At 40.5% G+C, this 17,240-nt stretch overlaps 1 protein-coding gene and 1 long non-coding RNA gene across 3 annotated transcripts in view; both read right to left on the reverse strand.

The window, feature by feature from the left end:
• Nucleotides 1–1,914: 1,914 nt before the first annotated feature.
• LOC135476749 (uncharacterized) lies at nt 1,915–5,242 on the reverse strand. Its single transcript, XR_010445129.1, has 2 exons — nt 4,598–5,242; nt 1,915–4,326 (listed from the first exon to the last, which is right to left on the reverse strand). It is a non-coding gene; the product is annotated as an uncharacterized LOC135476749 (long non-coding RNA).
• An 8-nt stretch (nt 5,243–5,250) lies between these two features.
• The window catches only part of LOC135476747 (huntingtin-interacting protein 1-like), a 61,410-nt gene continuing 49,420 nt past the window's right edge, over nt 5,251–17,240 (reverse strand). Inside the window, exons 23-31 of one of the 2 annotated variants that reach the window (XM_064756871.1) lie at nt 17,048–17,232; nt 16,115–16,204; nt 15,468–15,530; nt 14,708–14,808; nt 13,767–13,996; nt 13,141–13,202; nt 12,342–12,455; nt 8,087–8,147; nt 5,251–5,813 (exon numbers count right to left, since the gene is read on the reverse strand). In XM_064756871.1, the coding sequence (XP_064612941.1) occupies nt 5,758–5,813; nt 8,087–8,147; nt 12,342–12,455; nt 13,141–13,202; nt 13,767–13,996; nt 14,708–14,808; nt 15,468–15,530; nt 16,115–16,204; nt 17,048–17,232 (962 nt within the window). In that variant the 3' untranslated portion in view covers nt 5,251–5,757. The remainder of the gene's footprint in view (nt 5,814–8,086; nt 8,148–12,341; nt 12,456–13,140; nt 13,203–13,766; nt 13,997–14,707; nt 14,809–15,467; nt 15,531–16,114; nt 16,205–17,047; nt 17,233–17,240) is intronic. The other variant, XM_064756872.1, reaches the window with a different exon arrangement.

A 17,240-nucleotide genomic window follows, 5' to 3' on the forward strand; every position in this document is an offset into this window, starting at 1 on the left:
TACACACCCCAACAAGCACATGCACATATGTATAAAAAATGCACAGATAATGACATTATTATGTAAAATAACTTTTCAAATCGTCAATTCAATTTAATATTAGACTGAGTTCTCAACTGTTAGAAAACTAAAGAATAGAACTGTGAACTGAACAACCGCATAATACACATATTTATGATCCAAAATTCCCCATAGGCCACAGACCTATTTTCAGCAGCAACACTGCAGCAATGTTGCCATACCAGCTAATGCTAACATTAGACTAACATGACTACGCACCGAGCTATTATTCTGCTATGTATTTTGAAGTCAGATGCAAAAAAAACAGCATTTTTATGAACTTATACATTTACATATACTTTGCGAGTCCTTAATATACAGTTAGTTTCTTTCTTTTACAACCAACAGATCTCTTTCAACAGCGGATTTTATTTAATCCACTGTACCAATAACTGCATGATTGCACGAATACAGAACAGATAACAGATTTGACTTCTGAGGTAATAATTAAAGAATACAGTTGAAACAAAAAATATACATGACGATATACCTAACAATATATGACCATACACAGTACAGGAATTTTACAATAAATGAGAGATTATATAGAACCAATTTCCACTGACACCTGCATATGAAAATATGTGTATATGGATAAAATAAAGCATATAACAAAAAGTCGTCGTTAAAATATAAAACTCAAATGGCACAATCATAACTCTTCAGCCAAACACATGCATTACTCACCTCTAGATTGAACTATTAAAATAAAACTCCTTAAAGCAATGCTTTTTTTTAAAAAAAAAGAAGTGCCTCCCATTTCTTTTATCCTTTCACATTGATATATGTATACAAGTATACCCTAACTTCTTGTACATGTAGACATATTCTGAAAATTCCCGCTCTGGGAAACACTGGGCTATTTTGTCCATACAGATATACCGTTATGCACATGTACTTTGTCGACTACCAATAACGTGTCCCAAAAGTGTCATGCCAATGAATTCCTCATGATTAATACACCTTCACATGGAATACTAATCTTTATTCTTAATACACTTTTTAAAAAATTGCCTCTGTGGATAAAATACACAATACGTCAAGAATTATATGATGATTTACCACAAAGTGGAAATGATATATTTCAAACCTAACAAGATTATCCATGTACATTAATTATAAATGCTACATGTATTACCCTCAACTTAGGACATATAAATTAAGCACTCAAAAACTACATTCACCCTTTTCTCCCCCAACGTACAGGAATATGAATAGTTACGAACGTGTTTTATTGGTTCTAATAAAATAGCTAATCATACTTAACCGATAAACGTATTTACAAAAGCCCTAACGCAGACATCAGGGAATAAGTTAATTTTCCAGTCAATACGACTTGGCGAACTTAAAACACCTTTTGTAATTACATCTCACATCTGTGAGACACTAACGAATTAAACTTCAGTACAGCCCACCAGCACTGTTACTGGTTAGCACATACAGTACACGTACACACTGCCACTGCAAGTGCAACTGCTAATATTTGTGAATTATCCCCATCACTGGTAAAATTTTGTCACCAAGGCCGGGTTCATGGTCCATTCCTCTAAAAGAATTTGTCTATAGCGATGGCATCAAGATATTTTAGTGTCAGTTCAATGCTAATTTTTTGGGGTCCAGACTCAGTGATGTAATGCAAAACCGGAATGAAAGTAAATCAGATCATGATCAAATAGATTATATGCATCAATTGTAGGAAAACAAAAAAGTCCTGTAACCCTAGTTACTGGTATATCTCAGATTATACATCTTTTATTTATTTGATAGCTTTTTTCAACCTTGCTCAGAAATATTTCACTTATACAATATCAACCAGAACTGACTATTTATTCATCTGATTGGGGTTTTAGGCCGTACTCAAGAATATTTCACTTACACGACGGCAGCCAGCATTATGGCGGGAGGAAACTGGCCAGAAGAAATCCATGACCACCGGCAAGTTGCTGACAGACCTTCTAGATGTACAGCCAGAGAGGGAGCCAACATGAGTTGGGCATGAACTCACAGCGACTGCATTTTTTCGCTTATACGATAATAACCAGAACTTTTTATGTCACTTGTATGTGTGGAGGGTAAAGAAGAGCTCCATTGTCTGTGAAGATTGAAATATTAATACATCCGGAAGCATAAATCTTCTCACCATTCACTTGCGGTGTTCATATACCCAAGGCAAATGCCTGTAAGTGTAATAATATTACCAAACACACACAAATATCCAAATACAGAAACAACACAAAATCCAGATGGTTCTGAGGTTAACATTAAACAGCACTTTTAAACAAAGTCAGAAATTTAAATTACAAAGTTAAAAAGATTCCTGGTGGTTACAAAAAACAAGCCAACTTGCTTGTTTAATTATAACTCTTGATTCAACTACTGAAAAAAACCTCTTTTGCACAAGCAGAAATACAAGTACTGTACTTTCAACATAAAATGAAATCTTTGTTTAAACAAATATATGCACTAAAACACTGGCACCATACCTGGACATGGGTATATAAAGATTACAGCCCAATGATCAACTAAAAAATGAACATCTGACGCCTTACACCCAAGGTTTATATCATCAAAGTTAACGCAATAAAAAGTATATATAAAAAAAAGACAATAATGAATACTAGCACGGCAGATCTGTACAATATTTCTAACTTTAATTCGGGATTCCCTGTACCCATCAAAATTTTTCATGCTGACATAAATGATACTTATCCGAACTACACGTATATACATCACACGATTACAGAGGAATAAAACTGCTTTATGCTGGCTATTACATGTGTGTCTTACGTACACATTAACAGAGAAACATGTGCTCATACTTCGAAACTATCATCGTAAATTTGCACTAACAAAGCATGAATAGCATGCAACATTACCCGGTAACTGTACATTCAGACAAATCAATAATGTCAAATGTTATAGTCTTCTCATTGCATTACCTGGTAACTGTACATTCAGACAAATCAATAATGTCAAATGTTATAGTCTTCTCATTGCATTACCTGGTAACTGTACATTCAGACAAATCAATAATGTCAAATGTTATAGTCTTCTCCTTGTATTACCTGTTAACTGTACATTCAGACAAATCAATAATGTTGAATGTCACATTCTTCTCATTGCATTAACAAATGTTTCACTCAAGTAGTAAGTAAAAGAAAAAATAAGTGTTTGTGAAAATGCAATGTACGAATATTTTCAGATTATTCAAAATTAATGCATACTTGTGCCAATTTACATGCAGTGAAAAATAACAATACAATTCATATATTCATATATTCATTTGCGTATCTCATGGTAAATTCTGAAACCTCTAAATTACGCAAACCTCTAATTTTCTAGCCTTGGTTAGAATGGACCAGTGACCTGAAGTTGCTGAAATTAACGATGTAAAGGTGTTAAAGCTCCTCAATGGTACCACATATGTAACCCGAACACAACATGTGCATCACTACAGAGATAGGTCCAATATTTAACACCAGGTCACCATGGAAACAACCTCACTGTTTCAGTAAGAAATATGCATACAAGTCCAATTTTGCAAATCTACATCCTTAAAGCATAAATACAGCTAATCTTTGTTTATACTCATGCATGTGCATATGAAAGATCCGTCCACAAAACAATGCATCGGTTTATTTTTGTGCGCTTGCATACCTACTGATTTCCATCACAAACAAGTTTTTTTTTATATGTAACTATAGAGAGATACACATACCTGCCCTCATATTAAGCGGCACTGCCGGCGTAAGTCATTCATGCAGCACTGGGTAAACTTGCAAAAAATTTATCAGTGACAAGTGACTTTTCATGATACTAAAAAATACACAGGGGTGGATGTGAGGGGAGGGGCATTTTCAATGGACACCACACATGTATACTCATCACCTGTGACAGGTGAATGCTTATGATTCCACAGAATACAGGCGAGGGTGGGGTGCTCAACGGACACTGGACACTATATACTGTTTAATAATGCAAAAGACATGACAGCATACAGGAGGGTGGAAGGGTGTTCCAGGGACCCAGGATGGCTCTACATACGTATTCTATTTACCTGTGACACCTGAACATTCATGATTCTACAGACATGACCAAACAGAGGAGGGCGGAAGGGTGTTCAAGGGACACAGGATGGCACTACATGTGCATTCTATTTACCTGTGACAGGCAGAACATTCATCATTCTGCAGACATGACCGAGTACAGGAGGGTGGAAGAGTGTTCCAGGTACAAAGGATGGCTCTACATATGTATTCTATTTACCTGTGACACCTGAACATTCATGACAGACATGAGAAAGTACAGGAGGGTGGAAGGGTGTTCCAGGGACACATTACGTGTATTCTATTTACCTGTGACACCTGAACATTCATGACAGACATGAGAGAGTACAGGAGGGTGGAAGGGTGTTCCAGGGACACATGACATGTGTATTCTATTTACCTGTGACACCTGAACATTCATGACAGACATGAGAGAGTACAGGAGGGTGGAAGGGTGTTCCAGGGACACATGACATGTGTATTCTATTTACCTGTGACAGGTAGAACATTCATGACAGACATGAGAGAGTACATGAGGGTGGAAGGGTGTTCCAGGGACACATTACATGTGTATTCTATTTACCTGTGACACCTGAACATTCATGACAGACATGAGAAAGTACAGGAGGGTGGAAGGGTGTTACAGGGACACATGACATGTGTATTCTATTTACCTGTGACACCTGAACATTCATGACAGACATTCGAAAGTACAGGAGGATGGAAGGGTGTTCCAGGGACACATTACATGTGTATTCCATTTACCTGTGACAGGTAGAACATTCATGATACTACAGAATAGGTTTTTCTGAACATGACACTGAACAATGCACATGTAAAAGGTGCAATATAGTGCACATAATTAACCTATTCCTCTTTCATTTCACAACTACCTGGACGTACGATTCTTGAATCACCCTTCCGTGTTTATCAGATAGTATAATAGGACGACTGTTACCTGTTCCTGCTGGCATGATTACAGGTAACCCAACGATAAATCACATGGTATGGGTACAGGTATGGTAAAGGTGAAGCCTATATGTCTGATGTCACAAGTAAACAGGCGTACATGACATCAAAGCTCAATGATTGATGTGATGGTTGAATAAGAGTCAGCTGTCATGAACGGGAAAAACCAGACATGAAATCATCATACAGTATGCAGAGGTAGGCATATGTAGATGTATACAAAGAGTTAATAAGTTATCTGTAAACTGGTATAATTTCATATGTAAACAGGTATAATTTCATATGTAAACAGCTGGTATTTTGTATGCAAACAAATAGATATCAGACGCCTCTGGCTAAACGGTGTAAAGTTCCAGGTACCGGTATGGTATCCATTGACAACCAGGTATGGTATCCCATGACAACCAGGTATGGTGTCCCATGACAACCAGGTATGATATCCCATGACAACCAGGTATGGTATCCACTGAGAACCAGATATGATAACAAATGACAACTAGGTATGGTATCCCATGACAACCAGATATTGTGGCCCAGGCAGACAGGTGTAAACCTTCAAGCAATCAGCACCACTGAGATGGTGAGTACCTTACAGGTAATTAGGTACCAGATGAATCAACCAGCTCCTGCAAGTGCAGGTGAAAACATGACATTCCTGCAACCCTGCGTCCACACCAGCTGGCTAGAGAAAGTCTGTGTCGTCATGCGGATCATCTGTGCCATACACCTTCATGATGCCTGCAACAGAAATAAAGATTTATTGTTTTACACCATACTCAAGAATATTTCACTTATACGATGGCAGCCATGGTAGGAGGAAACCTGGCAAAACCTGGAGTCCAGGCAAAACCCACGACCATACGCAGGTTTTCACAGAGATACCATCCCTTTGGTTGCTAGCAGAACTTGCTATACTAATATGTGCTGAACTTACATGTGACTTAAACCTGCAGATGGTCGTGTGCTTCGATTTTCTCCCAGATAAGGCTGGGTGATGTCGTAAAAGTGAAATAATTCTTGAGTACAGCATAAAACACCAATCAAAATAGACAGATAAACATACGTGAATTACTGTACATCTCATAAAAAACTCCACATGATTTTTCACTGATTAATCACCTGTTTTTACTACAGTAGAGCAGGCAGATTTTTTGGTGAAAAATCCTATGAAATTATGGATGTTGATAATGTAATCAAACTTTTTGTACAATGTTGTATTATCCACAAAAAACACACACAAAAGACTTCCATGCATAAGGGTCTCCCTCAGAAAACTCAAACTGGCATTCCATGGTGACAATAGCTATCATTCTTATAAAACAACTCACACAACAAAGGAGTTAGTTCCTTTACATAACTAAAGAAATTCTGAGAGGTAACAATAACAACCAAAACTGAGTACAAACTATAAGTATATGTACAAGCATGCAATCAAAAAATATGAAATAGTAAGATTAAGAGTTGATATATCTATAGTGTTTTCATTTCAATCATGAAAATTTATACATTGGTAAACAAAGATAATATTATATGTTTAACAAAAATTCAGGATGAGAAAAATCAACAACAACAACAACAAAAAAACATCCCACTTCACCACTCACGACTACATTAATGAAGCTTAAGTTGTATTTGAGCATAGGAAAATATCAATTCTCATAACACATGCACAATGTAGTCAATAATGTATCACGAAGAAATGTAATTGATATTTGGCATATGGATACGCTAATTGGTATTCTTTAGCAAAAACAAATGTGCTGGTGTGTATATGACGTTCAGTTTTTTTTTTTCATTTTTTAAAAATTTTTATAACTTAAAAAAAAGTTTTTTTTTGTTAGTTTTTTTTTCAGTTCAAATAGATTAATGAGCCCCTATTTATTTCTTCACCATGTATAGTGAATATTTTCAAAAATGATGCATGAAATTAAAGGCCAAAAGAAACTCAACTCAAAAAATCATGTAGGCCTACATGTCATGCATGCAACATAAATTAAATTCGAAAAAATAATAAAATACCAACAAAATTCTTTTTTACTTTATCGATCCTTTCGAAGCTGTAGATTTGCTTTCAGCCTATACTTTCCAGATTGTTTAACACGTTATTTTCATCATTTTTGAAGGTACTGGTTCTTCAATACGATAAATTCATAAAAATGAGTCCTACTCTCTTTCAGAGTACGCTACTGGTATGTTTTAATTTCACAAGCTAAATATATAATGACACCATGTACTTACACATGTACTTATAAACCTGATTAGTATTTGACCCAAAGGACCACATGAAGCAGAATGTGATTTTTTTTATTCGTTTTTATATATTACAGCAACAGAAAATCTTTTTCAAAAACTTTCTCATCAAGTTATACTTTGTGGTTTGCTTACTTTTCTGATTGATCGATTGACTGATTGATTATGTTTCTATGGAAACACTTCCCATGGAAACAGTTAAGACCTTGAGTTTTTTAGAGACCCCAAATTAAAGGCAAAGAAAACACTAAAATGAATTACATATTGAATGAAAGACCATCAGGCAATGTCCAGGAATATAATCATAATTTTTTCAACGAAATATGGTTCTAAAACTGTGGTTTTAAGATATCTGTAGTGAAATGGTATCAGTGGTATTAGTGATGTCAGATCCATCTTTATTGCTTAAAATTTTCATTAGTTTCCACGTCCATTCAGAGAATGCATGTTGAATGATGAAATATGGCAGTCTGTGTGTGTGTTATAATTTATTTAAAGTGGCAAAAACCTAGAGAGATGTTAATGGTCCAAATTTGGTCAGAAAAGGCCACTGTAAAATGCATTTTACTAGGGCTTTCAGAAAAAATAAGTTGCAGTACCTTTATGAACTGTGGTTGACTGTCTTTCATATGAAATAAACTTTTTTTTATTTTCTTTGCCTACCAGGGGTAGGCAAAGAAGCATCAGTCTCTCAGACTGACAGTGATGCTCACAAAATGGCCAAACAACAAGTGACCCGCATGCTAGTCATGCAGACTCACTCTCGTTGAATTCTTTTCTCCAGAGGGGTATTACCTCCCCTTCATCCTCCTCTCCCTCAATCTGACAGGAGGTAGAAAAGGTTTATATGGTAATACTGGACATCTGTACACACAACACTCACTTAGAGGGCAAAAATGTAATATGTTTCCTCTTTTAACATTTTTTCATTACTTGTATAAACTACTTTCTTTTTAATTTTTGTCATAATGCTTATAATTATTAAATTATTTAAATTTAAATCATCCTGTAAAGAGGTTTAGTGGCATGGGAGTGTCTACAACAGATTACACGTTTAGCCCTTTTCTGCCCTGAGCACCAGGATAGCTCTCTGAGAGGGTGACTCCTATCATCCAGGGAAGAAAACATAATTGGTGGAAAAATCTAATCAAACAAACTGCTCATATGAAATAGACAACAAATCACCTAAAAAACTTTGTAAAGAAAACATGACTGAAAATTTACTGAAAATTGTAAAAACTACAGACGTGACAAAATCTAACCATCAGGAAAAGAAGAGAGTCTAATAACAGGACCATGCAGAAATGTAAACCCTATGAACTTCCCATTACCCAACTCACACTCATCTCTGTCAGTTTCCTCAACTTCCCTAACGTCATCCTCCTCTCCTTACCTCATCCTGTTCCCAGCCCTCACTCTCCCCAGCCACCTGGTAATGCTGCGTTCTCAACTCCCCTAACCTCATCCTCCTCTCCTTACCTGACCCTGTTCCCAGTCCTCACTCTCCCCAGCCACCTGGTAATGCTGCTTTCTCAACTCCCCTAACTTCATCCTCCTCTCCTTACCTCATCCTGTTCCCAGTTCTCACTCACCCCAGCCAGCTGGTAATGCTGCTTTCTCAACTTCCCTCACTTCATCCTCCTCTCCTTACCTCATCCTGTTCCCAGTCCTCACTCTCCCCAGCCAGCTGGTAATGCTGCTTTCAAAACTTCCCTCACTTCATCCTCCTCTCCTTACCTGATCCTGTTCCCAGTTCTCACTCTCCCCAGCCAGCTGGTAATGCTGCTTTCTCAACTTCCCTCACTTCATCCTCCTCTCCTTACCTCATCCTGTTCCCAGCCCTCACTCTCCCCAGCCAGCTGGTAATGCTGTTTTCTCAACTTCCCTAATGTCATCCTCCTCTCCTTACCTCATCCTGTTCCCAGCCCTCACTCTCCCCAGCCAGCTGGTAATGCTGCTTTCTCAACTTCCCTAATGTCATCCTCCTCTCCTTACCTCATCCTGTTCCCAGTCCTCACTCACCCCAGCCAGCTGGTAATGCTGCTTTCTCAACTTCCCTCACTTCATCCTCCTCTCCTTACCTCATCCTGTTCCCAGCCCTCACTCTCCCCAGCCAGCTGGTAATGCTGTTTTCTCAACTTCCCTAATGTCATCCTACTCTCCTTACCTCATCCTGTTCCCAGCCCTCACTCTCCCCAGCCAGCTGGTAATGCTGCTTTCTCAACATCCCTAACTTCATCCTCCTCTCCTTACTTGATCCTGTTCCCAGCCCTCACTCTTCCCAGCCAGCTGGTAATGCTGTTTTCTCAACTTCCCTAACCTCATCCTCCTCTCCTTACCTGACCCTGTTCCCAGTCCTCACTCTCCCCAGCCACCTGGTAATGCTGTGTTCTCAACTTCCCTAACCTCATCCTCCTCTCCTTACCTGACCCTGTTCCCAGTCCTCACTCTCCCCAGCCACCTGGTAATGCTGCGTTCTCAACTTCCCTCACTTCATCCTCCTCTCCTTACCTCATCCTGTTCCCAGCCCTCACTCTCCCCAGCCACCTGGTAATGCTGTTTTCTCAACTTCCCTAATGTCATCCTCCTCTCCTTACCTGATCCTGTTCCCAGCCCTCACTCTCCCCAGCCACCTGGTAATGCTGCGTTCTCAACTTCCCTAACCTCATCCTCCTCTCCTTACCTGACCCTGTTCCCAGTCCTCACTCTCCCCAGCCACCTGGTAATGCTGCGTTCTCAACTTCCCTCACTTCATCCTCCTCTCCTTACCTCATCCTATTCCCAGCCCTCACTCTCCCCAGCCAGCTGGTAATGCTGTTTTCTCAACTTCCCTAATGTCATCCTACTCTCCTTACCTGATCCTGTTCCCAGCCCTCTCTCTCCCCAGCCAGCTGGTAATGCTGCTTTCTCAACTTCCCTAATGTCATCCTCCTCTCCTTACCTGATCCTGTTCCCAGTCCTCACTCACCCCAGCCAGCTGGTAATGCCGCTTTCTCAACTTCCCTCACTTCATCCTCCTCTCCTCACCTCATCCTGTTCCCAGCCCTCACTCTCCCCAGCCAGCTGGTAATGCTGTTTTCTCAACATCCCTAACTTCATCCTCCTCTCCTTACCTCATCCTGTTCCCAGCCCTCACTCTCCCCAGCCAGCTGGTAATGCTGCGTTCTCAACTTCCCTCACTTCATCCTCCTCTCCTTACCTCATCCTGTTCCCAGTCCTCACTCTCCCCAGCCAGCTGGTAATGCTGCATTCTCAACTTCCCTAACCTCATCCTTCTCTCCTTACCTGACCCTGTTCCCAGTCCTCACTCTTCCCAGCCAGCTGGTAATGCTGTTTTCTCAACATCCCTAACTTCATCCTCCTCTCCTTACCTCATCCTGTTCCCAGCCCTCACTCTCCCCAGCCAGCTGGTAATGCTGCTTTCTCAACATCCCTAACTTCATCCTCCTCTCCTTACTTGATCCTGTTCCCAGTCCTCACTCTTCCCAGCCACCTGGTAATGCTGTTTTCTCAACATCCCTAACTTCATCCTCCTCTCCTTACCTCATCCTGTTCCCAGCCCTCACTCTCCCCAGCCAGCTGGTAATGCTGCTTTCTCAACTTCCCTAACCTCATCCTCCTCTCCTTACCTCATCCTGTTCCCAGTCCTCACTCTCCCCAGCCAGCTGGTAATGCTGTTTTCTCAACTTCCCTAACGTCATCCTCCTCTCCTTACCTGACCCTGTTCCCAGTCCTCACTCTCCCCAGCCACCTGGTAATGCTGCGTTCTCAACTTCCCTAACCTCATCCTCCTCTCCTTACCTCATCCTGTTCCCAGTCCTCACTCTCCCCAGCCAGCTGGTAATGCTGCGTTCTCAACTTCCCTAACCTCATCCTCCTCTCCTTACCTCATCCTGTTCCCAGCCCTCACTCTCCCAGCCAGCTGGTAATGCTGTTTTCTCAACTTCCCTAACGTCATCCTCCTCCCCTCACCTGATCCTGTTCCCAGCCCTCACTCTCCCCAGCCAGCTGGTTATGCTGCTTTCTCAACTCCCCTAACTTCATCCTCCTCTCCTTACTTGATCCTGTTCCCAGCCCTCACTCTCCCCAGACAGCTGGTAATGCTGCTTTCTCAACTTCCCTAACTTCATCCTCCTCTCCTTACCTCATCCTGTTCCCAGTCCTCACTCTCCCCAGCCAGCTGGTAATGCTGCTTTCTCAACTTCCCTAATGTCATCCTCCTCTCCTTACCTGATCCTGTTCCCAATCCTCACTCTCCCCAGCCACCTGGTAATGCTGCTTTCTCAACTTCCCTAACGTCATCCTCCTCTCCTTACTTGATCCTGTTCCCAGCCCTCACTCTCCCCAGCCAGCTGGTAATGCTGCTTTCTCAACTTTCTCAACTTCCCCAACTCCATCCTCCCCTCACCTGATCCTGTTCCCAGCCCTCACTCTCCCCAGCCAGCTGGTAATGCTGTTTTCTCAACATCCCTAACTTCATCCTCCTCTCCTTACCTCATCCTGTTCCCAGCCCTCACTCTCCCCAGCCACCTGGTAATGCTGCGTTCTCAACTTCCCTCACTTCATCCTCCTTTCCTTACCTCATCCTGTTCCCAGCCCTCACTCTCCCCAGCCAGCTGGTAATGCTGCTTTCTCAACTTCCCTAACGTCATCCTCCTCTCCTTACCTCATCCTGTTCCCAGTCCTCACTCTCCCCAGCCAGCTGGTAATGCTGCTTTCTCAACTTCCCTAACCTCATCCTCCTCTCCTTACTTGATCCTGTTCCCAACCCTCACTCTCCCCAGCCAGCTGGTAATGCTGCTTTCTCAACTTTCTCAACTTCCCCAACTCCATCCTCCCCTCACCTGATCCTGTTCCCAGCCCTCACTCTCCCCAGCCACCTGGTAATGCTGTTTTCTCAACATCCCTAACTTCATCCTCCTCTCCTTACTTGATCCTGTTCCCAGCCCTCACTCTCCCCTGCCAGCTGGTAATGCTGTTTTCTCAACTTCCCTAACGTCATCCTCCTTTCCTTACCTGATCCTGTTCCCAGCCCTCACTCTCCCCAGCCAGCTGGTAATGCTGCTTTCTCAAATTTCCTAACTTCACCCTCTCTTTCTCAAGCAAGGTTTCCAATTCAATGACATGGACCTGGAATAAAACAACAATCAACTAATTTATTACAAACATTCCATTTTCTCAAGAATAATTTTGCGTGCAGTTCAGCTAGAATAATGCAGGGCAGTCGTGAAAACATAATTGCAAAGCAGTAATTATATATATTATTAAGTTTGGGCAGCTAACCATAGTATTAAATAACTAAACGACAACTGAATGGCATTTTTATTTGAAATTCCTCAGTTCCTCAGCATAGAGTGGATCTACGACAGGGAAAAAATCCTGTCCAACATCTCAGTGAATTACTCCCAAATCTGACATCTACAGCAACAAATTCTCAGATAACCCAATCAAATGAGTCGGCTTATAAGACTACCCAAATTCTTCAACCTTTTCAATCGCCTCTCCAACCAATGAAACAATCTGAGAGATGTATGGGGTGTAAGGAAATAATTTGCGCAGTTTAGGAAGCTTGCATCTTACATGAGACAAACAAATAATTTTTAGAGTCATTTTCATAATAATTGTATGCATAAATTCCACTTAAAAATGTGCTTTAGTGGTTGAAAAAGTTGAAGATTTACAGAATTACCTATTGAGACCAGCATCGTGATATGAGGACTTGACCCTTTTACCACTACACTGATAGCTGCCTTTATTCAGCAAACCATATACAGTAGCTGTTTTTGTCTGGAGATAAACAATGGGCACACATTACCTGTGTTTGCATCTCGAGTTTTTTCGTCTGATGAAGGGATAGTTTTGTGAAGTCCATTAAATCTGTAACAAAAATTTTTTCGTTTTTCATTTCATGGATTTTTCATCCAGTACTCCAGAACATTTCATTAATTCTAGTACACGTCTATGGTCAGGTACAAGGTCAAACTAAATAAACCTCACAACAAAGTATACCTGGCAAACCAACAAAAAATAACAAAGCTGTGAAAAATGTCAAGATTACATATCACGCCTGAATTAAATATTTGATAAGGTGAGTAGCACAAAGTAACAACTCAAAAATCATCTAATTTGTAGGAAATGTCGGACTCTGCAAGCAATTCCTAGTGTGATGGGAAAACCTTGAAAAAAAGAGAAAATCATAAAAAAAACAAAGAAAAGAATCCACACATCGGACAAAACAAAAGGCAGGTTTTTATTCCATTTTTTACTGGATTTTTGATATAACTGCCTGTAAAACCCAAAATCAAATTACTGATAAACTTTCCCGTGTATAACACAGCCCAATATCGGTAAAACACATGAGAATTTCGCATACACAAACGGTATACAAAGTGAAGTGAAATCTGTGTACAAGATACCTTTAAGGTAGACTATTACACTTACTCTGATCCTCAATCATCTCAGCTCCTGTCTTGGCTGAGGCTACCACATTCCCGGTTGCCACGGAAACCCCTTTGGATGCCTCCGACACCTGTTTCAGCCGCTCACTGCCCCGGTCTGCCTTGACCTTGGATGCCACGACTAACTGTGCCGTACTCGCCGCTATCTCATTAGAGCACACCATCAGCTCTTCAAACTTTCCTTCTCCCTTCACAACTTTGTCAGCCGCCTCTCTACGAAAATGTAATTTTTAAAAATTTTTAATGATGAATAATTGGAAATATATTTTGGACACAAAAGGATATTTACACAGCTAAACATCCTTGTGATGGATATGATCGTGTGAACTCAGGAATTAGATATATTGGAAGCTGTATGAAGATATCTTTTTCCTGTTAAGAAAAACTGAAAAAGAGTTAATTTCCTTTGGCAGTACTATAGTAATGGAAATACCATGTATTTATTTATTTATTTATTTATTTGATTGGTGTTTTACGCCGTACTCAAGAATATTTCAGTTATATGACTGCGGCCAGCATTATGGTGGGTGGAAACCAGGCTGGGGAAACCCACGACTATCTGCAGGTTGCTGACAGACCTTCCCATGTACGGCCAGAGAGGAAGCCAGCTGGAGAGGAAGCCAGCATGAGCTGGTCTTGAACTCACAGCGACTGCATTGGTGAGAGACTCCTGGGTCACTGCGCTGCGCTAGTGCGCTAACCGACTGAGCCACAGAGGCCCCAGAAATACCTTGTATTCCTCTTATCAAAATATCTATTCAGCACCCACACAAAAGTAACAAAATGTGGCTATCTTCCCTCTGTTGTGGGCTGCTGACACGATTCAGAACAACGCCCTCTACAGCTCACACCAACAATATCAAGTAAATATAAGTAAAAACATTATATGACAATGTCACAGAGACAGGTAGAGACCAAACTTACACCAAAGCATTGGCTCCCCACCCCACAGCTTTGGCTGCCGAGATCAGTCCCTCCGTCCACCGATGGTTCTTTTTGTAGAATTCCTTGGCCGACTGCGTTCCCTGCAAACATACGATCAATATACATGATGTATTTACAGCAAGCAATACCGGTGGTTTAGCAATTAATAAACATTGAACAGAATATTTGTCATAAAGGCTTTGTTCATATTTTCTGAGTGCTGTCATGTATTACAGCACATACTTCATGGAGTGATTCTTGGTTTGTCATTGGCCTTTACACTGTCACATGATATTCTGCAAAACCTGACCTGCAACAATAGCCAGCTTAATTAAAGAAGAATCACGCCCAAAATTGAACGGTCAGACTTGTAGGCGGTGTAAGCTTATAGGCTGCTTTTCTAAGGCTTTTACCATTTCTCTAGATTTATTTATATATTTATTTAATGGGTGTTTCATGCCGTACTCAAAAATATTTCACTTATACCACAACGGCCAACAACATGGTAGGCGAAAACCTGGCAGAACCCAGGGAAAACCCACGACCATCTGCAGGTTGTTGCCAGATTTGTGCATGTACGACCATAGAGTGGCTCAGTTTATCATCCGAGTACATGTACCTTGGTACAGCGAACAAACACTAATGGAATAGAAAGTCTAATCTAATGCTCATGAAACCCAAGTTAGTTCAGACAACAGAAAGTTTGAACAGATGCAATTATGGTTTTTATTCAAACAAACCAATGCTCCCTTCAACTTACTCGTCCCTGACCAACGATTTCTTTCTGCAGATTCTTTGACCTCTCCACAAGAATTCTAATGGCCTGGAACATAAAAAAAACAAACTGATATGAAGAAAACAATCTGATTTCTAATTTTAAAAGTCATAATCACTCAGACCTGAGAATACAACCAAATATTCGAGGTCAAAGTGTAGAATTCACACATAAGGAGGCTAGTTGCTGGGTAAAACAGAAATTTTACAACTGATGCCTTTAGACATACTAGGTGAAAATCTCAAACTGCTAAAGCGTGGGAAATAATCTTTGTGATTGGTTGGTTTTACCTTTAACAGATCAATACCACCATACCAAGACTGCATTACTGCTACAGAACTGGTTGAGCATTTCAAGGTTGTAGAGAAACTGTCAGCCTTAACCTTCCTTACCTTCATCAGAAGAGAAACTGTCAGCCTTAACCTTCCTTACCTTCATCAGAAGAGAAACTGTCAGCCTTAACCTTCCTTACCTTCATCAGAAGAGAAACTGTCAGCCTTAACCTTCCTTACCTTCATCAGAAGAGAAACTGTCAGCCTTAACCTTCCTTACCTTCATCAGAAGAGAAACTGTCAGCCTTAACCTTCCTTACCTTCATCAGAAGAGAAACTGTCAGCCTTAACCTTCCTTACCTTCATCAACGCTGTACATGAATCAATGATCCTCTCATTCACCTCAAGCTGCAAGCCCGAGCTCTCTGCTCGTGCAGAATGCATCAGTTCCTGGTGGACAGAAAGGGTAAAACTTATTTCTTGTACTGCACTGGTGTTCTAACTTGTTACAAATTCTGTGTTATATTTATACAACAAAGAGTCAGATTTACAGGATGCCGGACCTAACCAGGTTGTACTGAGACAACTGTTACATGAGCCCAATACAACGATTCCTGGTGGACAGAACAGATAATACCCATACTTACTTTAATATTTATTTTAGTTCATTGGTTTTTTAACCTGTTATGAATTCCGTGTTTTATTTATACAACAAAGATTCAGGTTTACAGACGCGGAATGCAGGATTCAACCCAGGTTGTAGCCCAGACAACTCTTACATGAGCTGGATACAACAATTTCTGGTGGACAGAACAGATAATACTTATTTAGATATTTACTTTATTTCATTGGTTTTTTAACCTGTTATGAAAACAGTGTTTTATTTATATGACAAATAGTTCACTTTTCACAGACGCAGGATGCAGGACTCAACCCATGTAGGAAATGAGACAACATGAGCTGGATACAGCAAAGTAACTTTCAAATTCTATTTTTCGAATTTAATTTTAACCAAGCATCAAAAGCAACTGTTCAAGTTCAGTCTTAAAGTTCACACAGTATGACAAGTTCTGCTTCATAAAGGACTGATTATTTCAAGCCCTGTTTTAAACTTCAACTTCATACTGTATTAGTTTTCAATTTAGTTTTCATTGATCTACGATCAAGAATTTGTCAGTTACATGTGTACAAAAGCATGCAGGTGGTGAATTTTAAGGATGGAGAAAAGTAAAAGACCCTGGGCACTAAATTACCTACAGTCAGGGGTCAAAACTAGTTGCTGGTGTATCTCACCTCAAACCTGGCCGCAGCCTGTTCTATAGCTTTGGTTGTAGCGTCAATCTCTTCATCCACCATATCCCCGATCTCTCCGACCTTCACGTCCTCCATCTTTGGTACGAGAGCCTCGGCGAGACCAATGATACGCTGGACACGGCTCGTTAACGAGTTTATGTCAGTCCTTAATGAGGCTGTGTCATCTGACAAG

The sequence above is a fragment of the Liolophura sinensis genome, chromosome 10, assembly GCF_032854445.1.
Source record: "Liolophura sinensis isolate JHLJ2023 chromosome 10, CUHK_Ljap_v2, whole genome shotgun sequence".
NCBI lineage: Eukaryota > Metazoa > Mollusca > Polyplacophora > Chitonida > Chitonidae > Liolophura > Liolophura sinensis.